Source organism: Nestor notabilis, unplaced genomic scaffold (assembly GCF_000696875.1).
Source record: "Nestor notabilis isolate BGI_N333 unplaced genomic scaffold, ASM69687v1 scaffold1630, whole genome shotgun sequence".
Classification (NCBI taxonomy): Eukaryota; Metazoa; Chordata; class Aves; order Psittaciformes; family Psittacidae; genus Nestor; species Nestor notabilis.
The window spans coordinates 225,916-249,522 of NW_009910520.1; the positions used below are offsets into that span (position 1 = coordinate 225,916).

Genomic DNA, 23,607 nt, shown 5'->3' on the forward strand with positions numbered 1-23,607 from the left:
ATCACTGTTAGGTACTGATTTCTGTTGCAACATGTATTTTTTTATTTTGCTTAAATTCCTCCTTTTCATCCCATCCTTATTCTAGTTCATTATGTTTCTCGTTCACAGCTTCTTCTCATACTTTGGACAGACCTGGGTTTTCAGCAGTGGGATGCCTAAATCTCCGTGACATTACAAGACATTCTGTTGCTGTTAAAAAAAGTAACTCACAGTTCTTCCCACTAGCCTCTCAGTTGGAACACTCCCTGATTAAATTAGTTTGACAATTAGACCAGCTGAAGAGTGAGGTCTATCTGTAAAAAATACTTTCAGTAAGTGAAAAACAGATGTAAGTATGTGGGAGGGAAAAGAGAATGGTAGAACAAAGAAAATCACCTCAGTTGCTTAAGCAGTATCAGATGGAAATGGTTCATGATCATAACAACTGAGTTGGGGTCTAATTACAGTTGTGTAAGAGGATGTAGTGCTACTTTCATGAACAGACCTGTGAGCCTGTGGGAACCCTGCGCTGGAGCAGGCTCCTGGCAGGACCTGTGGCCCCATGGAAAGAGGAGCCCACACTGGAGCAGGTTTGCTGCAGAACTTGTGACCCTGCAGGGGACCCACACCAGAGCAGCCTGCTCCTGAAGGATGCACGCCATGGAAGGGACCCACGGTGGAGAGAAGTGAGAAGGACCCACTTTGGAGAAGTTCATGGAAGACTGCCTCCCATGGGAGGGACCCCACAATGGAGCAGGGGAATGGGGTGAGGAGGAAGAAGCAACAGAGACAGTGTGTGATGAACTGACCATAACCCTCATTCCCTGTATCCCTGTGCTGCTGGGGGGAGGAGTTAGAGAAACTGGGAGTGAAGTTGAGCCTGGGAAGAGAGAGGAAGGAAGGAGGCATTTTTAAGTTTTGGGTTTATTTGTCATTTATCCTGTTCTGATTTGATTGGTGATAAATTAAATCAATTTCCCCAAGTTTTGCCCACGACAGTCGTTGGTGAGTGATCTCTTCCTGGCCTTATCTCAACACACAAGCCTCTCGATACATTTCCCTCTCCCATCTAGCTGAGGAGAGGGCAGTGACAGAACCAGTCATTTGCCACCCTTAATTTCAAATGTCACTATTTTTCCTATTAAAAATGGAAAGCAATAAGATGTGCAGCCATATAGCTACTCTTAGGGTATTGATGCTGGTGATAAGAACAGGCCTTGGGCCACCACAGCTGAGCCTCTGCCACAGGGTGTTGGTTGAGTGGGGTGTACCGGGAGTCAGTAACACAGCTTCCATCAGTAGCTGTTCTGTGGCAGCTGCAAAACACAGCACTCACCACTGTCCCATAACACCCTTTCAGCCTTTCTGATGTATTTCTAGTGCTGTACATTGCTTCTGTAATGAAACATTATCTATTGCACACAAAAAGCTTATTAGTTTTCTATGCAAGTAACAACGCAAGTGTATCTGCACCAGAATCTCTTTCCAGTTTAAGTAAAATACAAAAGACATTAGCAACAACATGAAAAACGGGCCCACTTTTAAGAAACTTTGAATAACAAAACTTAGATAGAAATGAAGGAGTATCTCAGCAGTTTTAGTAGAACTCCTATAGGCACAAAAGGAAGAATCATAGAAGATTTGCAGTCCAAAAATACCAAACTGCACATCAGACATATATGATTAAAAAAAATAGAAAAGAAAAGAAACAAGTAAGGAAGTTTTCTAGTAAGGAAATAGCTCCTATTGTCTAAAGGAAATCTCGTCTAATTCACAGCCTGTAAATACAGCATCAATTCTGAATTACTGTAAACTAGTAAAGTGTTTATAAGGGTGGTAATAGCCAGTAAGACCTTGAATTTCAGGAAGTGTGAAGATCAGAATTTTTAGATGAAGTGGTTTATTACTGCCACTAGAACTGGATGAAATGGATTATTCAATCATTCAATTGCATAGCAGATATGTACTCAGTAGGAAAACAAGAAAACAAATGATTAAGCAGACACTGGAAAAATGTGGAAAGACCTCACATTTTCATGTACTTTTCCACCACAGTCCACAGGACTTCATTTATAGTTATGAAGACCACTTGTAAGACTGTTGAGAGTTCCCTTCAGGAATCAGAGACCTAATTCCAATTCAGGATCCAAAAAACATCAAGTATGACATGATTTTTACACCGAACTCTGTTAGAGCAATCTTGTCTTTAAAAAACTGACAGAGATTATGGCTTCATGGTTACACTTATCTTGCAACACTGCATTTAGTGCCTGGAACATCTTAGCTTTACTTTCTCTTTTCAAGGTAGGGTCGATTTTGCACTGAATATGACACTTGAAAAATAATTAATAGGACTTTTATACTGCATCTGCTTTTTCTCTAAAGAGTAGGGAAATCATAGATAAATAAGTCTAATGACAGAGCACAAATAACTGCAACCCATTAATCTAATTTGCAAAGGAAGTTTCTATCCATCTCCAAAGAAAAACAAGCACATAAAATTACTTTCATGGTAGAGTCACTGCACTGAATTTTACTTATTCAATAAAAAACACATGGATAATAACAGCTAATTAAAGTGATTTAAAACAGCAATGAAAAACTGTCTGATGCCAAACCATACCATACCATTAAGAAACATTTCCATATCCCATGAGATTCTGTATCATTATATTTGCACAATAAAATCATTCCTACGGAAATACAAGTTTTAATATTGTCTTTGCATAAGACTAAGTTCATTTCCTCTGTACTTATTAACTCTCACATGTTCACTTCAATAAATTACACTAACTGTCAAGGTGAAACAGCCAGAAAAGGTGTCTCTTCAGCTTCCGTAGTAGTAGTTCATGAGAACAAAGAGAATGATCACAATGGAAAAAACATTAGTTTAGGATTAGGATCTAAAATCTATCAGAACGGCACACTTTATATTGCAGTTACTCCTGATACAATGTTTACTGCACCTGTGTGATACCTTTTAATAATGTTATCCCTCTTTTTGGATATACATTATCTCTGTGCAAGCTAGGAATATGGGTTTAGTGTCTGTCTTTTCTTTAACAGATCAGAGGTGAGAGCTTCATCGGTAGCTGAAGCTGCTATTTAGCCTCACTTTCTGTCATACAGATCAGCCCAGCATGCATGTGTGCATGTGCAGCTCTACCAAACTGAAAACCAAAAATCCTAGAGAAATACACACAGAGAACAGCAAAAGTAGAGATTATGTAATGCACAAATGAATGACATCCCAAGAGAATACACACAGACAGCAGTGAACAGTGATTTGAAAATGCAGAAGTCTAAAGAATGCATTGTCAAAATGAAAGATGAATAGTGAAGAAATACAACAGCTTAAACTCTTTTGTTTCCAATCTAATCTATACAAACTACGACTCTTGTACTGAGTTACTCAGCATTTCATGGGAAACATTCAGCGTACTACACTATGAGGTCTAAAAACGAAGTATAAGCTAGAACTAGATACAAAAACCAATTTAAAAATCTATTAATTTTTCTCATTCTGGGGTTACTCACAGTGGGAGTTTCAAGCACAAGCATCTCCCATAGCAAATCACTGTAATATTCTACAAGAACATTAGTAATTAATTTTGCCTGTCTTTGATTATAGGTCACAGATTGCATTAGATGAATTACAGGGTAGACAGATTACTTGTATGTTCCAATATGTCAATTCTTATATCCCTAAATCAATATATAAAACACCTTCTATTTTAAGATGCTTGTTCTATTCAATCTTTGAAGAGAAATTTAGCTATTTAGGAAAGCACAGTGAAAGGCATTTATGAAGAGTAAATAAGCCTGTCATAGCCATTAAGGTGAATTGTTTCAATAGAAACTTAATAGATAAACAATTTGAGGAAAGCATTGGAAACTGGTTTTAAAAGATTTATGAAATTAGCAAGCATTCATACATGGCTGAACTGATAAACAGTCAGTTTGTGATCCTTCTGGAAACTGATTTAATGTCATTAAGATACTTAATAGTATAAGTAAGTCCTGGACAACAGCCTGAGTTTCCTTCATTCAACTTTTCAAATATTTCACGTAGTTAGGGATCATTTCTTATAATTACAATCTTCTCGTCAGTCAGCAAACCCAAGGTTTTTGGGTTATTTCAAGGTTACTTCTGTGTGAGGGTGAAGATGATGCCATGTTTCTTCTCCTTTCAGCTTTCGTTTATTTGATAAAGAGCTCTAGAAGCCAATCTCTCTTTGCTGCTTCCAACTCATCAGTACCTTTTTACTTTTGTTCCCAAATGTTTTGGCCAGCACCAGTTTTGGCACTGGGTACACTGGGAGAAGAAACACCGCTGTTTAAGAGAAAACATCAGAATAACAGACAGACAAGGAAGCACGAGTAAGCATGAATCAATCAATAAAATTGGTCACAGTTGGATTTATACCAACAGCTCATCCAATCTTAACTAGGACTAAAACCAAAATTCCATTGTCATTTAGCACTGTAAGAAGAAAGAGCCATGCAAGAAAGCTATTTTTGGAGATGGGCATCTTGTGTCCATATTTACCCTGTGCATATGAACTGAGCTAGCACTGCAGCTTTTTGCTTCAGTTCTCCACGCGTCAGTTTTGAGGACAAAGCAGTTCTGTTGAAAACCTATGAATTCCCTGCAATCCATGAGACACTTCACATATGAAACATGGATTACTCAGATGATACGAAACAACTGACAGAGGGTAAGCCCATGCATTGGATGGTCATCCACATTTTCAAATCTTGCATTTGCAAGATTGGCAGGAAATTCCATGGCAATAGGCTCTTGTGTTTAGAATTCCTTTGATATACTATTTTATTCCAAGTTATGCCTCTCTTCCAACTTATCAGGGCTGTCTACTGCTATAGGAAATACCTGTTTAAATAATCATGGGTTTAACCAGTGAAATTCTCCAAATACAATTGGGTGGACATACATCAAGAAACCCAAAAAGGTGGTTTTTTTACTCCTCAATTACTCTGGATATAAAATGCTCGTTTTCGTACCCAAATTAAGTGGAACAGTTTGATTGCTGCTTTTTTTTCCTGTCCCAAACACAGGACTGGAAAGATTCTACACCTTTGAGGCATCTAAATTCATTTAAATTTGCATCTTTTAAACCTATGATAGCTACTACAGCTGAAGAATTGTTTATTCAGATAAATGAGACATTTCTACACATCAGTCCCAAACACCAACTCCTTCCTTTCAGTGTGAATGCAGAATGTATAATGTGTTAGAAAAAAATCCTTATTTCCATTTATGTTTTTCATAGACAGTAATCCAGACCTGTTAAATATTTACAGTAAATGTTACACTGTGCACACCTCTGATGGAAAACAGGTAAACCAGTCAGCATTTTACCAAAGTAAATAGAATGTCTTCTCACATCACAGCTCATATTGTTCTCTACTTTGAGACTGGTTTAAGCTTTTGAGAGATGAAATGCTATTTTATTAGGACCTATTTTAATTCACTTTCCTGTTTCTTCTTAGAAATATGAGTTTATTTATACATAGAATATTACCAAATTCCTGCATATTAGTTAATCAACCTGTGAATGAACATTCCCAAGTCAAATGGTGGCTTCCACTTTCTTCCAGCAATACATTTTAAGTCAATTGAAGCTATCTTAAATCTTCAGAAAGATAATTACACTGATTTAAATTCATACGTATGCTACTAAAATTCGAACGTGCACAATGTATGCTTGATTTGTGTGCTTTATTTATTGCTCCTTTTGGCAAGCGACTCTGAAACTTCCCAGCCTCACTGTGAATTTCCTTTAGGACCTCAGCAAAGCCGTTTACTCTCTCTGTCTGCCAGCTCCCTGTCTCTGAGAAAACAAAGATAAATGAGATGTCCAGACTCTTACAGTGATGGGAGCAGTACTAAAGTAGACAAGACTAAAATTAATTTGTGCTAGTCACCACTTCTGTGGGGAAGCTGAAGAAAACCTGTCATTTCCTGAGTTGCATCAATGTTGTACCTTTGTTACTTGACACTAATTAAGCTAGTTTTTTAAGCTGTAAATTGGTAACGCAAGAATTGTAGAATTGGGCGATTTGAACATGAAAACATGAAAGGTTGGCATGGACAAAATTATATTAATCTGATGGGAAAAATAGAGTATATTCTGTCCTACTGAAGAGCTAATTTACATTAACTTTATAAAAAATCCGTGCTTTTAGCATAGTGGTGATTACAAAGAACTACACATTTTTTTGGCAGCATTGTGTTTTATGGTTTACTCCTCGGCAATGGTCCATGCTGCTTGGCTTATTTATGCTGACAGCAAATAGATCAATCTTTCCAATCATAGAACCATAGAATAGTTAGGGTTGGAAAGGACCTTAAGATCATCTTGTTCCAACCCCCCTGCCATGAGCAGGGACACCACACACTAAACTGTGTTGCCCAAGGCTCTGTCCAGCCTGGCCTTGAACACCTCCAGGGTTGGAGCATTCACAACTTCCTTGGGCAACCCATTCCAGTGCCTCAGCACCCTCACTGTGAAGAACTTCTTCCTTATATCTAACCTAAAGTTCCCCTGTTTAAGTTTAAAGCCATTAATCATTTAAGAATTTATTTTCCATGTGATGATAATCTTTATGAAGGATATCAAGTAGTACATTCAAATAGATTGTGGATCTCTGAGAAACAAGCTCTGAGATGCTACTAAGCATGATGACATGTCTTTTGAAAGTTAGCCTCGACAAGAAAGTATGAACCTGCTTACAGTATTATGTTTCCATGTTTATTCTTGGATTATCCAAGCTCCAACAAAGTCAATGTAATTCTCCTTCTGACTTCACTGAGATGTGGTTTGGTTTTTGTACTGTCTCCTGACTTTACTGAGATGCGGTTAGTTTTTTGTACTGATCCTTCCTTTGCGGGCACCTGCTGCCTAATCCTCCTCCTGTCAAAACAGAAAATTCTACCATTCTGTCATTAATTCAAAGCACTCTGGTATTGTGTATCAGAAAAAAAATAGGAAAGACAAGGAAAAGAAATAGGCTAGTCATTACCAACAATTCTGATCTCCGTTTCTGGTTCTAAAGCACAACCGTAGCTGAAAGAGCCAGTTTTGTAATTTGTGGCATAACAACATGAATGCTAATTATTGAGTGATGACTATGAGAGGGACGTGGGAAACCAGACAAAATCCAATAGGACAACAAAAATACTACAATCTGCATCAGGATTGGGTTTCACTCTTTGCATACTTCCCTTTCTAATTGCTGTGCACACAACAATACAGAGAAGTTTGAATCATTTGAGCCTCAGTGTTCTAGAGAGCACCTGTGACTTCAATGGCACTCATGAATTCATTGCCTATTTCAAATGTCTTCGTAAAACAAGACTTTTTATACACTTTCACTGAAGTAGTATAATATATAAAAAGGTTGTAAAGGCTTGATATGAAAAATTAACAACCTTCACTTATACTGCTGAACCTGAAACACCAAAAGCAAATTCTCTTCTGCATGGTGCAATGACAGTATTATGTGAGTTTGTATTCTAGCCAAACCTGTATGACTTCTCCTTCCAACCGAACCTGTAGAGCCTCACTCTTGCCTCAGATACTACATAAGTCCTCCTACCTGCAACTCTTAGTCACTGCACCCTGAATAGGCTAAGAGTTCTGATTACAGCTTATGCAATCTTCAACAGATCAGCAACTAAACTGTCTACGCATGTTGCTGATTATACCCAACTCAACTATTAATAAACGTGGACATTTGTTGGAAGCAGGTTAGGCTGCTTCATCAGCTGACTTATCTTGTCTAGAACCAGCTCAGGAGTATCTGAATGGTAACCCTTGCACTGGGCTGTGCAGATACACCCTGTTGCTACCCGTGAGTAGTAGCAAGTGACATTTGGCTTCCCTACCGTGTACTCCCCCCAGGCAGGCTTCAGTGAGTTGCAGGTGTGCATGTTGATTCGTTTTCTCTTTACAAAGTGTAATACATTATGATGGTTTCAGGCTGCTTTTTAGGAAATCTAGTCTTAAGGATACAGTCATTGCTATTCAGAATTCAGATGTTAGAAATCAGTGTAATCAGATCAAAAGCAGTTTGTGATGTGCGAGACTGTGAGCTTAAGTGTCCTCTCACGTTGTAGAGTTATATTCTTTTTCCTGCTCTCCACTTCATCAGTGTAGTGATTTCAACAGCATAAAAGCAAGAACTATAATGAGCCTCAAAAGATACAGCAAGCGACTCCAATTATGTGTGGAATGATGCATGTTCTTCATGGAGTATGGAAATACTCTGGAAAAAGAAATTGCCTCTGCATCTCCCTGTGGATTGTAATGTTTCTGTTCCGGCATTTCCTTAACAATATTGAAATTTTAATTTTCAAAGTCCAACTAAATCTCCTTCTCCTTCCCTTTGTCAGCTAAAAGAATGTGTTTTCATATCTTGTCACTTCCATTGACCTTGCTTTTTATGCAGTTAACAGTAGTGGGTTTATGCACTATAAGCATTATTTAAAAGATTCATATAAGCTGGCTGCCTCTAGTGTTATTCGTTAAAAATAAATAAAAACCTTTTAAAGAATAAATTGTTTAAGATCCCAAAACATTCTACATGCAAATTTACAATGACAATTTAGCTAAATTTAGGTCCAACCCAAAAAGGTCGGTTGTATAACTAGGCTTTCACCAAATTCAGGGATGTTTAGAGCTTGTAACTCTTTCTGCACACCTCAGTCAAACAAAAAAACCCCTTTTCCCAGTGACTTCGTACTGATGCAGCAGCTTATAATGACTATGGCTTATGATGAACTGCTATGTCAATTTGTCCTACTGATGCAAATTGGCACTGAATATCTTTGCATAAATACATATGTTTTATCAATGGCAGCATTTTCTTGTCCTTTTCAATGTTTCCTGTCAATAACTCAGGTTCAGGGTTTTCCATTTCCCCTGTATTTGTGAGTAATAAATAAGCATCCCTCTTTCTGCCCTTCCTTTCCTGTTTCCGTCTACCTCACCTCCAGTCCTATTTCTTAAACCAATGCAGTGATCAATACATTGATCAATAAATATTTCTGCAGTAACATGATAAATATATAACCATTTGATAACATTTTTTCCTAATGATGCTTGCACATCCATTTAAAAAACAGAAATGGCAGAAGAATCTGATTCAAAGGCTGAATCTGTTTCAGCCTTTGCCTATCTAAATCGATTTTCCTTTACCATGGGAAATAATTATTATCCTCACAGACCCATAAAGGTAAAACTGTGTTCTGATAGTGGGGAAAAAATCTGAAAAGGAAAACAAAAATACATAGACATTTTAGAGTAGATCCAGGAGCTGGGTCCCATCATGTCAGGAGTTTGTTTTAATCTTAATAATCCTGTCTTTCTGACTATTCCATTAATTAACATTTTATAACTTATGGACAGAAGAAGTACACTGCTGTGAAATCAGAGGCTACAAGAGATGAGTATCTAGATTAAACAGCTCATTCAGTTTTGCAACACCTACTACACCAGTGTCCTCAAACAGGCTTGCACTATCACTGGCCTTGCACAGACAGCACAGTGCTACCTCCTGATTTCTGTATTTTTAGACATACCTTGTTAAACTCAGACCATACTTGACTTGGCAAAATTAACAGAAATGGACATATTTGCAAGTATCTAAATATAGGGCTTCTGTCAACAGTAATAAATGGTGATAATTAAATACAAAACAATCTGGGGGCCTGAGTCAGCACTACATTACTGCAGTGGGATAACTATAGAGTAAAACAAGACTAGCACAGGGCTGAGGGAAAGTTCATTATTACTGTGGTAATTCTCTCCTATTTCCATGACAAATTACACTGTTATAATTAGAGGTCCCACCTGCTTCTATAAGGCCTCCTATCACTCCACTTGGTACTAATGATCGCTCTTTTTTATGCAGTGCACAAAATCATTCATATTTGCACCTACTGAAAATACCTTTTAACTCTGAGAGCTGCTGGTGGTGTCTGTGGATGCATGTAATGTATTTCACAGATGGCCAAAATTGAAGGAAAGTATTAAATTGCTGAAATCATACAAGCTGTCAGTGGCACGGGCTAATTTCTCTGTTCCCAGCTCTTTGCTTCAACCAGTTAGCTCTCTTGCTCCTTTGGTGTGCAGCCACAGCCCTGGGTACCTTTATTTACCCTGTCTCCACAGTAATATTTCATTTCTAAGCTCAAAGAACTCTCTCACGGGGTAAAAAAGAGAAATTTGTTCTCCAGGTTAAATTTATCCTTGGGTTTTCTGATGAGCTGAGAGCCTAGCAATTACTGTGACAGATGGAGTGATGATTTTTATAATGTGGAAACATGTCTACAGGAATGAAACTGCAATCTCCAAACTCATTTCTCATAGTGGCCTTTAGACAGTTGTCAGGTAATAATTGTCATTAACTTTCGTCACTGTGGACAAGATATGAATTAGTGAATGGCTCCATTAGCTTGTTACTATAGCACTCCTATGCAGAGTGACACTGCTGTTGGAATTTGTGTCACCTATTTGGAATACACATGAACCAGATATGGAACTGATATTACAAAATGTGGGTGTAAATTTCTCCCAACACTCAGAAGCATTTCAACCTCGTGTCTGGAGTTTTAATGCTTTATCATTGTGGAAGAACTGCTCTAAGGGGATTGTCAGACACAGAACAGGATGTTTGAGAGGGTGCTTACGTATCCTGAAAATAAACAATAACGTGTCTCACAGAAGTGACCCTTTCAAACAAGGAGCTTACTGTGCAGACCTAGTTCTGAACTGACTGGATCTTCACGAGATAATCTGAAGCATCACTCCTGCCTTGTACCTAGTCAGTAACTGCTCTTACAGCCAGTAACTGTGGCCAGCATTTGGTCAATGTGATCCTCTGACGCAGACATCAGGCAAAACTTCAGTTTCAAGAGCCATGGTCCACCTTGCCCTCCCCTTACTGGATGACTGATCGCCCTTGCCAAAAAAAACAGTTAAAAGTGGTCTTAAAATCTTATAGTCTCCTGGTTCCAGTCTTCACCATTAATCCAAGACATAGGAACTAGCATTCGATACCTCAGGAGTGTTTCCTGTGACTTTAGAGACTGAATTTCAGAGCTTGCTTATAGGCATGGAAAGGAAGGAGACATCTTTCCTTTGTTCCCAACTCTCTGTAGCTCTCTTTGTAATCATAACAGCAGGAAAATTTTTAATACCAGTGATTTACAAACGTTTTCTTCCTGCAAGATGATGCGTTTTCTCTTCTCTAAAGACACAGTAAGAAAAATACTGCTACTTAACTAAACTAAGTTAATATTTCTGTCCATTTTATGAGCTAAGAATATACAGTTTAATTTCCATGGATGCAGAAAATGAACAAAAGAGGATCTGTAGCACTCGAGAGCACAGTAGTCTGAAAATCAAACCATATATTCCAAAAATATGAAACATTTCTCAAATGATAGAACAGGAGAAACAGCTTATTTTTTGTCTTTTAAAAAAATTAACTCTATTCTGTTTAAAAACATTAGTTATCCTTCTCGGTATAACTGAGTTAGAAGATTATTTTACTGATAGATAAAGCAAAGCAAACAGTATTAAGCAATTTGCTCAACTAAAGAGATTTAGTCAGCAGCACAACTGAAAAATAAAGCCCAGCAGCTCTAACCTGAAGCATTCCAACTTAACCTGAAAGTCTTCTGTATCTTTACATAATTAAACACTTGAACTGGAGAGATTTTATGCTTTTACAGGCAATCATCGCACTGAGTTTTTGAAAGGTGCATCTTCCTAATAATTTTAATTAATAAGTGTCTAAACCAGAAGAGTTCTCATTAAAAATAGGAAAGAGCATAAGAGAGGCAGTAGGAATGTTTGTGCTTATTAAGGTCAGAGATTCATCCATGCAAACTAACATGAATGCTAAGGCTGACAGACAGCTTCATTTTTCTTTCATTAACTATAACAGTTATATATGACTGGATCATTTACTTTCAGAGAACACTTGAGTCAGGATTAAAAAGAAATTACAGGAACCTGTTCCAGTTAAGACTTTTTAATTTGTTAATTGAAAATGATAAGGAAAACCCACAATTAATTTGTATCATCTCCAAAAGATCCTAAATAATTTAAAGGCCTCAGGAGTCTGATTCACAAGCAGGAGCAATCTACATTGGGGCTCTGCATTCAAGTTGTAGACAGTTAATCAACATAGTTTATAGGGATTTTGTTTTGCCTTACAGTATATAACTATAAAATACTGCAGCTCTGGAGCTGCTTTCAGAAGCAGCACCACACAGTCAAGTCTAATGGGTCTGTAGTTGCATGCATCTGGGCTGCATCTTGCCAATCACTGCAATTCGTACTCCTCATGTGAGTCAAAGTATCCAAACCTATTTTTAGAAAGATCTAAAGGTGCCAGAGTTAAAGAAGTACTTGAATTGCTAAAGATGTTTTGGGAGTGAAGGCCATAGCACTTACATACCTAATTCCCACTGAAATCAGCAATAACAAGATGCACCAATTCCCATCAGCATGAACATCAGCACCCGAGGCAGCCTCTGAGATGACCAGTTTAATCTCTTAAATTGCTTAGCAGTTGCTATATGCTGTGTGCCTCTGAATGCCTAAATCTGTGCATAGATATACCTTAAAGTCACTTCTCAAAACAAAATGTCCCAGTGCTCATTTTTTAAAATGCCACCTTATGGTTTTAGGGAGTTACTTTATCAAGAGTTCTTTTAATCAGGTGTCTTTTATTTTCTAAAGATGTTTTCCTCTGTGACAATAGGATTTTTTTCCCCCATTGACACTGACTAAGTTGAACCTTAGAATTGCCTATTTTGCTGTTCAAAAATCTACAGAAAGAATTGTGTACTTATTCCCCTCCACTGTCTTTAAGCAGTGATATTTAGTAGTGCTAGTTCACCACATACAAGCTTATTGTCTGTGGCTGGATTGTGTAAGATGCAGATCAGTCCAGAAGCTGATTCCAAGGTGTTAGAATAGGAAAAACTACAAATCTACTCCAATTCTGACTTTGAATATTAAAGTGTGTTTTTAAACCCATTTGCCCCAAACAGAATAATTTCCAATTTTATAAATATTATTTGTAATTTTCCCCCCAATATAAGTAAATGAATACAACTAAACAGTAAAAGTTCATTTTAAATTCAAGATGGTTGTGTTTGTGTGGGGCAAGTTGAAGATTCAATTTCGCAATATAATTTCTTTTTACTGCTTGTTTGATAGGTCCCATTTTCAGGTTGCCAGGCATTTCAAAAAGCTCGAAATAGGGCTAGATGTGTTTTGGGAGATATAATTCCCATATTAAACACATGGGATTGAAAAGGGGATGATGAGTACTCCTGTACAATGTGAATTTCAATAAAGATGACAAGAGCCTCCCTGGAAGGCAGCCACACACAAGTACACTTATATGCATCATTTTGACAATAAGCTCGCTCCCAGATGGTTATTGTGAAGAAAAAGGCTGCTCAGATATTAACAAATGAGAAAGGACACCATAGCAGTAAGTACTAGAGAGGCCCACTATTTACACCTTTTTCAAGTGCAGTTAACTTCCTGCAAGGATCAGTGAAAAGCAATCAGGACCTTTTCAGCTGTCCCTTCGTGGTCTGTGGAGGGATCCCAGGGATCCCTTAAACTCAGTGAGTTGACCACAAGCAGTCATGCTTAGTGTTGCAGATATGCGCTAGTCTGATTGCAGGGACTACTGGAGCATAGTGACCCGTGAGCTTACATGGAGCTATGGGAATTCAGCCATGTGTTGGAAGTAGCATCACCCACCAATCATTAAAATTCTGGACATTGTAGTTTCCTTACCCATATATCCTGCATACATTTCAGCATGCTTTTATTTGTGTAGCTCTTCAGAGTTACACAATGCTCAGCTACCCCTGAATACCTATGCAAATGCAGGCTGTTTGCTGCAAAAGACTCTGTTCTGCCCTGTGCCAGTATCACAGAATCACAAAATAGCTTGGGCTAGAAGGGACCTTAAATCTCATCTAGTTCCAATTTCCCATCTCTCACTAATCCCCATTGGTGGGAAAGTAGCAGTGGTCCCAAGAACTTGACGTCATTAATGTAATTCATCAAATACCTTAAAATTATTTTCATGTTATTAAATAACAACACAAATTGCCATTAGTAATAGGATGCTATTGTCTCAGACAGAATTAGTTTTCAAAGCAGCTCTATGAGATCATTATTCAACCTCTTTTAGAGACTGGGAAACAAAACTCAGGATCACTAACTAGTCTAAGATTACAGATCATGGTGTCAGCCAGATCCGGGGCTGCCTTTAAGAAACTAATCTTGATTTTAAAAGCAAGCCAAATACTTTCAGTCCAGGCACTCAAGTACCATAAGGAGGATCTGAAAGTTTACAAAAGCTAGACAAAACATGAACAAAATTTTAATGTATTTTTATATTTTGGGAGGTGGCATGTTCCCAAGGTTTTCTCCTATGACTATGAAGTTGAGACCTTACCTTTGCTCCTTCCCCTAAATGTATTAAGAAATACTGATGTAATCACATGATAAAGTCTTAAGAGAAAAACAAATACCTATGGAAAAAATAAAGAAATAACACAAACCAACAATATCAGGGCTGCCCTTTAGCAAGATTTACGCTGGCAACTAGAGTGCTAAGAAGATTTCAGTGACGACAGGGGAGTTAGTTCTGGTCCAAACCGAAGCATTTTTTAAGTGTGTCTATGAAGTTCTCAGTGCAAAGACTAAGAACACAACATTTTATGTAATGTACTGTAGAAGCAAAGTCTCATGGCTGTAAAAGAGTGTTACATCTACGAGCTGTGATTTCCTTTCGCTGCCAGTAATCTTCTAATTGTACATGTAACTGTCAATAATGACAGAGGCCAGAACATGAATACTCTGCATCCATTCCCATGTCGTGCTCTCAAAGGAAAACTTAATAGTTCGAAATTCTCTCTCTGCTTCTGCCTTCAATGAGACAGATTTTCAGCTGTTGCACATTGACATGCCCCTGTTAATATCAATTCACATGAACTGATAATTCAATCAAACCCCAAATAACTTATATCCTAAAATGGCAGTATGTTGTTCTAGACCTCCAAACCTCCCAGGAGCTGACAGGCCACCATAACAGCAAGGGTTATAAACTTGAATTTATTATAGACAAATAAGGCTTTGGCCTATGAATCCTCTTTGCCTATTAAGTTAATGAGGCTTGACAAAACAATCATCTGAGGAGTATCTGACAAATTATCTGGAGCAGCAATTTGAAAGGCGCTGGCTGGCTTACAAGCACTTCAATTGGGAGAACACAGCATCATGTTCCTTTTCCTCTGGAAAAGTTATCTGTCAGACCAAATTTCTTGCAGTTCAGCAGCAGATTCTCAATATTGGAGCACTGAAATATGACAATGACTGCAGTTACCAAAACAAGCAAATAATCCCTGTCCCATTCTCCCCAAACCTGAGGCTGCCAAATGCCAATGAAAGACTCTTTCTAGGAAGCCTGCAGGAAGACAGGCATATCATAGAATCACAGAATAGTTAGGGTTGGAAAGGAACTTAAGATCATCTAGTTCCAACCCCCCTGCCATGGGCAGGGACACCACACACTAAACCATGTCACCCAAGGCTCTGTCCAACCTGCCCTTGAACACCTCCAGGGTTGGAGCATTCACAACTTCCTTGGGCAACCTATTCCAGTGCCTCACCACCCTCACTGTGAAGAACTTCTTCCTTATATCTAACCTGAACTTCCCCTGTTTAAGTTTAAAGCCGTTATCCCTTGTCATAGAATCATAGAATCATAGAACACTTAGGGTTGGAAAGGACCTTAAGACCATCTGGTTCCGACCCCCCTGCCATGAGCAGGGACACCACACACTAAACTATGTTGCCCAAGGCTCTGTCCAGCCTGGCCTTGAACGCCTCCATGGTTGGAGCATTCACAACTTCCTTGGACAAGCTATTCCAGTGCCTCACCACCCTCACTGTGAAGAACTTCTTCCTTAGATCTAACCTAAAGTTCCCCTGTTTAAGTTTAAAGCCATTACCCCTTGTCCTACCACTAGAGACCCTAATGAAGAGTCCCTCCCCAGCATCCTTGTAGGCCCCCTTCAGATATTGGAAGGCTGCTCTGAGATATCTTTTTATATGTGACTGGAGACCACGGAAGTGTATAATGTGGAGGCATAAGGCTTTGAGGAATTCAGGTGGGTAAAAGGAAACCTTTCAAAATGCCTGATCAATATTTGGAAGACATCTTCCGTGATACAACTTCAAATAGAGATGGCAGTAATCACACCTGTGGATTTAGAACAAGGTCTTTTTATGGATTAATTCTTGCAAATATTTGACACAATACACCCCTGAGACATCACCTTTGTGAAATTTAGGGCTGCATACAATGAACATTTCTGCAAGAATAACCACCTGGATTAGCATTAAAATGGGATTAATACTTTTCTAAAACCTATTCTCCAACTGTGAACACCGAGTCCATTTGGAAATCAAATCATGGTATATGCTGTAAAGCTGTCACTTCCCTGACCGAAGGCATTTGCTGAAGTATTATGGTGAATTATTGAAAGAGTCCTGTGGAAATGATGACAGTGTTTGAGAACATCGAAAACTGTCATATTTTCCATCTGAATACTATTTCACAGTGGGAAGGAAGCATAAATTGTAGCAATCAGTACCCTCTACCACAGCATGTAGTAGAGCACAGTACAGAGCATTTAACCATGCGTGAGTTGTGCCTTTTCTTTTGTGTTCTTTTGTTGGACTGTTGAAATAAACAAACTGATTAAATATACAGGGACCGGAGCTTAATTTTACATCATAGTAGAATGAAGAGAAATGAAACCTCACTCTTAAAGAGAACTATTAATTGACACTCAGTAAAACAAAGCCCAGCTTTTTAAGTCCTGATGTCAGGTCATCAAATATCTGATGACCAAGAATCCAATCAATCACACAATAAAGCAAAAGGCTGTAGAGAATTATACCTTCAGGTGGCAAAATGGCCTAGTTCTATGAGCTCTCCAGGGCTCCACTGATTATTGGCATCTGCGTATCTGATCTGCAGGAAATAGCCTTATTAGATTCACCCTTTCCCCCCCAGCCTATCTCCATTGTCCTGACAGTCAAGTCTATAGAGATCAACCATTTAGCAATGAATTGTGTCTCTCTACATTTAGCATGCCACAGCGTAATCCTAAGTGCTCACAATACACAATTTCAAGGTCCCAAAATCCCCTATGAACCTGCTTTCTAGTTCAAGTTGGTCCCTTCCTTTCTAAAGGGACCATTTTAAAAGTCTTCTTATAATGACCCCTTATGCTGTCTGGCTTTAAACACACAGCAGCACTCTGATGCTTACAGATAAATTACTCATATGGAAACTGGACCTGAAGACCTGAAGTAATTTTACTAATCTTTGCTTATTTATTTCCTTTAAGATAATATTTGCAGAGAAATTGAAATATTGTGGGTAGATGTCAGTGCCCAGCACCTCTCTGGAGTTATTTATACCTTTATAAACCCTTGTCCTTACCAGTGTTTTCACCCAAACTTGCACTGGCCTGAACAGCTTGACTAATCCCTTTGTCCAGTGATTAAGCATCTGTTTACAAATTCTAGAAGCTACACAGTTTTCATTCTAATCAACAAACAGCTTCTCCATGGTCTTAGCACATCTGTCGCATTCACTAGTACTTGTCTTACTGCTTTTTTAATTTAGCTTTCTATTTCATAGCACTGCAAAGCACTTTGCAGCTGTTTTCTAATCCCTGGGGTTTCTTTCCTGTTAGTGTATCTTACGTTAATTTACCATTTTACCTTCCACTTACACGCTTCTGCTCTTACTCTTCCCACATTACTCTTTTCTTTGATAACTGTTTTCTGTAGAAAATGCCTATGATCAAAGCTCCAAATACAATTATTTTTCTTCCACTCTAGAATACAAAGGTTGACAGTATTTTTCCTGACAAAGGAAGCACTCAACATCTTGAAAACGTGTACCCTACTCTTCCTCTATCTCCCAAGTCTTGCTTGCAAATAGTTTACTACTATCCCAGTAGATTACAGAAGAATAGCTGGGTTATACTAGGTACATTTTTGGAGGGTATGTTTTTCTTTATTAAATATTTCTCAAGAGGCAGTCATTGACAGTATTTTATAGAAATGTCTTCCATTACTTCAGTTATGGAAATGCTATCACTTTAGGTTTTACTAACTGCCCTCTCAGAGCACAGCTAGCCTAGGGAATGCTAAATTTTAGATATATTCTCAACCACAGGTTGGTGAGGGAGGTGATTATTTTTTCCTCAATTGCTTCTGAAAGGCTTAGGCAGCCACCCTATAAACCCAAAGATGCTCAGTGATCAAAGTATGCACCACACAGAGATAAAATGACTGAATCAAACTGAATTGCTACAGCTTTCAGTGAAGCTTTAGTCTCTTTTCATTCTCACACAGAAAAAATAGTGAATTCAGTTGTAAAATGTGATACATATCATGTAACCTATTTTAGAGCACCATTCCAATGGATCAAAACATTGCTTGTGTTCATCACTGGATTTTGGATGACCAAAATCATACATATTGCAGTAGCACGTATCTTCCAGTGGTGCAAATGTGAAAGCATGGTTAAAAACAAGCATAAGCTGTAGAAAAAGATCTATGGTGAAGATGCAAACTATGAGATAAATCCAGTGATGTTCATGCACTCTAACGAAGGAGGTGAGGAAGAAGCGCATGCAGTACCTGGTGATCTCAGAGTCAGGGAGCAGGCCTACGTGGTAGTGGGGATAGGGAGCTGTAAGAAGGAAGCTTTTGTCACACTCGACAGGGGAATAGTGCCTAGGAGAAGGTGGTTTATCACACAGTTTGTTCACAGTGCTGTAAACAGGTTCAGGAGGCCTGGTGATACAGAGACAAGAGTAAAAGATCAGGTGTGCATTAGTGGCTGAGAATACAGAGAAAACACAGCAATCATTTTAAAAGCATGCATAGCAATTCTGTCAAGACCTTTTCAGTAGGGCTTTTCTGACAAGTAAAGTGTGCTGTTAAAGGAAACATTTGATACCATAGTATTACGGCATACAAGCAACTGCATATAATGATATACACAATATAAGTGGGCCATAAAACCGGCTTACAGGAAGTGTGGCACTGAAGGGAACATCTTATCTCTGAAGCTCAGTTACGAATTTTCCCACATACTCTCTTTAAAAAGATATACATAAAAAATCTAACAATATCACTTCTGCACAGCTTTCTGTGACCTTAATTTTGAGCACTGCATTGAAGAAAATGTTCATTATCTGAAAAGATGTATTTTTTACCCATTAAGATGAAGCACATATTACTTGTTAATACAACATACTCCTGCCCCGATGAGCTGGGACTTTGCAAGTAGAGTTGTGGTCAAAGTGAGCCATACCCTATAATAACACTGATGGTAACGAACCATGTAAGCAATTCATCTCATTGGCAGGCAATTCATTTCATTCCAAGAGTTTCTGGCTCTCTTTTCAGATTCAGCCTTCGAAATCTGATTATGCAGACCACATCTGAAGATGGTAACCTCGTTGACAAGGCTACTGCAGTTGTTCTTGCACTGCTGCTCCAAATTACAGACAGCAGTCTGCAGTGCTAGATACGAAGGATAAGACCCTAACGCTGACACTGACAGGTCTGCTAGCACTTCTCTCCTGATGCCCAGAGCAATACTTACCACAAACCTCCCTGGGGAGAGGGGAGAAGGGGATGCAGCCTTTAATACCCACCAGCCAGGGATCCACAGGAGAAAACCAGCACAGTTTTTAAAAGAAAAAAGCACCATAGAGGACATTTCCCATCATACAACTTCTCCAACTACAGCACTGGCCCCAGCGGATACCTCTGGGACTACTGGCAGAGTGAAACTTGACTCATAATTTCCTGACGTTTCTGTTCTAAAGAGTGCCAAGACGCAACTGCTGTCATATCCTCGCTCCTGCCAGAAGATCCAGGATATGCCACTGCCTTTAATCACAGTGATGCAGTAGCAGCAAGATGAAAATCTTATTTCAGAAGCCTGAAAATATCAAGAGGCCAAGCAGTTAATGAACTCTTTTTGTTCTTCTGGCTGCACTGTGCCTCACATGGGTGTGGGTTTTGCTGTGACTTTCACAGGTACCAGAAGTTATTACAATCGTGGATGCACTGGCAGATACAGAGAACATATTTTCCTTTGTTGTTAGCTTCTGGTTTTGTCCTTTGGAGGAAAAGGAGTAGCTGCTTTACTTAAAACTTGGTCTCACTCAATGCTAATAACATTATTCATTGCAATCTGACATACGATTTGAGAACTCTTTGTGCCTGCCTTTCCCAGTGAAAACTTCAGAGTTATAAAAATGGCACTTTAAGATTAACAAATATCAAAATAGCAAAGCTGTCACTCGTTTCGTTATAAAGCATTCTGTCAAGCATTTAGTAAAATCCCTTTACAAATGTTCAAGGTAGCAATTCTTTTTTATCAGCATATTTCACACTTGTTACAGAGGGTTGGATTTAATAATTTATTTACTAAATCAATTGCTGCTTTCCATACAAAAAATCCAGAGGAAAAACACTTCTATTATTGTATTTCAGACCAATACTGTCTTTCATTCCCTTTTGCTTTTAGGCAGTGTATTAAAGAACAGTACAAATATCAAATATAAATGATACCTGCTGTGAAAATTGAAGTGTTGCCACAGTGCAGAATGATGAATAAAAACTGTAGACTTCTCCATGAGTTAACACACTAACCAGTCCATAAACCACTTGCTGGCTTCCTATATTCAAGTTACTTGTCTTCTCTGAGTGGTAGACAATGTGAGTGTTGCTACCCTTTGGATATATCATAAATGCCCAAACTTCACTGAGTCATCAGTGAGTGACCATCCAACCTTGTGCTGAGACACAAATCATGCCACAGAGATGGACAGATACGAGTGTTTGCTTTGTTAACTGAGAGTTACAAACTGCTTCCAAAAGCAAAACAAAGGTAAACACTCAACATCTACCTAGATACTGAGACCAAATTTGCCCTTCTAATATAAACATGGGATCCCTAACAAAATGTCTTGTGAAGTCCACCAGGTTTAAAAACATTTTGCATTTTTCACTCTTTTCAATCTTGCCGGATGGGAAGACAACAGAAAACCGGAACAAGTCACCACATTGTTGTATAAAGCCCTCTACTCATTGCTATTATGTGATACTGTGACCTAGCTAACACCATACCCTCTCTAATTCAGCAGAAGAGAGAGGTCTTTAGGTTAAGAAAAGGAATTCAAACTTCTTATCCCTTTAAAGCTTGGATTCTGCTTAGCATAGGATTCAGAGTATTGGCTAATTCCAGTTATGAGTGCACTCCTTGTAACGTCTATGAACTGGTCTGAGATCATCATAGGAACTTATTTACCATCAGATGCCATTCTTCAAGGTCATTAAGACCATGGACTGAACTGGTTCTTTAGATACCTTCATACTACTCAGAGGCACATGCTAATAGCTGGAGTTGCATGGCTGCGCCTTGGCTGTGCATTTTATTGGCAAGCAAAACAAGAACTTGAAAAATAAGCAGTATGTAACATCAAGGGTCCAGCTCAGATCAGTATAAACTTATTTCTCTCCCAATTAGATTTAATAAATATAAATCAAATAATGTCAAAATATTCACTGGGCACATCACTGTCCTGCTCATACAAACTGTGCTTCACGTAGGCCAGTAATCCTTAAAAGTAATATGATATACTTGCTGCAACAGACTATGTTCAAATATCCTCCTGACTCTTCACCTTCCCTATGTCAAACTAGGAGGTACCTACTTTTGAAAACATCCCCTTATATTCCCCCCCCCCAAAAAAAGATAACTAAGAAGACCACCAAGCTTTATTAAATGATTCTTCTAGTGCAGCATTTTCTCTTGTTACTTACATTTCTCCTCACTAGAAGATAGTCATAAACTATTTTTCCAGCCCCCCAAAAAAATTGAAAGCTGGACCTGTCAATCAGTATAGACCAAATTGCAATGAGGCATGATTTCCACAGAAAGATATAACTAATTGGTGGAAAAGCTAACCATAACAGTGGGAGGTAGAACATTGATCTGACAATGGCCTTCTTTATTTATTTCATAACAGATTGTTTAAAGAAAACAAATCTTCCTGGTTGCTTGTGGGCCTTATTATTCCTTGTTTGGGTCATTGTGTTACTGTTTCAGGCTGGCTTTATTGCACAACAGAAGTTGTAAGAAAATGGCATTCTCTCCTTAGCGTAATGCAGCGTCTTCAGTTTCATTTTAACTTTTTTTATTGCAGAATCCTGTTTGGCAGCATTCAGTTGCCAACACACAGTGTAATAACTGGTAACAGTTTAATTTTAAAAAACATTTTAAAAGCTTTTATGATATATAAAGAAACCAGCTAAGATCTCACAGCATATTGAGTATTCAGTGCCATAGCCAGGGAATGCGAAATTCAATTTGAGAGAGAATAACTCCCACAATGCTACAAGTTTCCAACTTCTTTTTTTTTAGTAGCAATTTTTAATTGTACCCAAGTTCAGTTAAGACAACTAATACATTAGCATTGCTAATATAATGTTGCTGGAAAGTGTGCAAAGAACTGTCTTTAAAAGTATAGCACTATTAAAACAAAAATCAATAGCATTTTAACACAAACGAACTTTTCCACTTCTCCAGGTGGGTGACATGGTCTAGTGTGAGGTGTCCCTGCTCAGGGCAGGGGGGTTGGAACTAGATGATCTTAAAAGCCTTTTCCAACCCAAACCATTCTATGAGTCTATGATCCTATCTTAAGGTTTTTTCCAATCCTAACTATTCTATGAATCTATCCTATGATTCTAATACCCAGTAATTTTTATATGTCTTTTAGTTTCTTGTTCATAATCTTCTAGGAGAACAACATACCTTCTTGTTCAATAGATTTATTTAGAACTGAAAGTTGATCATATTTCATAGGTTGTGTCCTGGTAATGCAAATAAGACCCAATCATTTATACAACATGTTTCTTTCCATTAAATGGAAGACAGGGAAAGGGTGTGGAGAGCTGGAAGAAAACACCCAAAGTGCACTACCTTAGTTCTTTCTGGAAATCCTTCTATAATCAGTGATTTCTCAGCTTTTCCATTATTAGCTGCTATTTTCATGAGCCTTAAAGTTTTCCATAACTGCAAAACAAGTACTTAGATCATGGCAATTCTTTTTAGCACAGTAATAAAGAGTAAGAATTGCTTTGTTCCTCTTAACCATACCATTTAAACATTTTAATACGGTTTTCAGATGAAATGGTCTACAAGAAGGCGTAAGTATAATTTAAACTTTTAATATTGTACACCCAATTCTATACTCATTATTCTTAAAACATTAAGAATAAGGAAATGAAATGGCTGCTTAATTTGAAAAAAATCAGTAATGATGTTCTTTTGCAGTAATGGAAAAGAAGGTTGTTTCAGTTAGGAACGCGGAGACTATCAGACCAAAGGCTCTAGTCGCTTGCAGTGATTTTTTAGGAAACAGGGCCAATAAAGAATGGCCCTTCCCTG

The 23,607-nt window shown here is 38.3% G+C and overlaps 1 protein-coding gene across 1 annotated transcript in view; it reads right to left on the reverse strand.

Annotated features, from left to right (window-relative positions):
* The window catches only part of LOC104402488 (disks large homolog 2), a gene marked incomplete at both ends in the record, with an annotated part of 363,023 nt that overhangs the window by 223,195 nt on the left and 116,221 nt on the right, over positions 1–23,607 (reverse strand). The window contains one exon of the mRNA XM_010010378.1: positions 18,774–18,929. Within this exon, the coding sequence (XP_010008680.1) occupies positions 18,774–18,929 (156 nt within the window). The remainder of the gene's footprint in view (positions 1–18,773; positions 18,930–23,607) is intronic.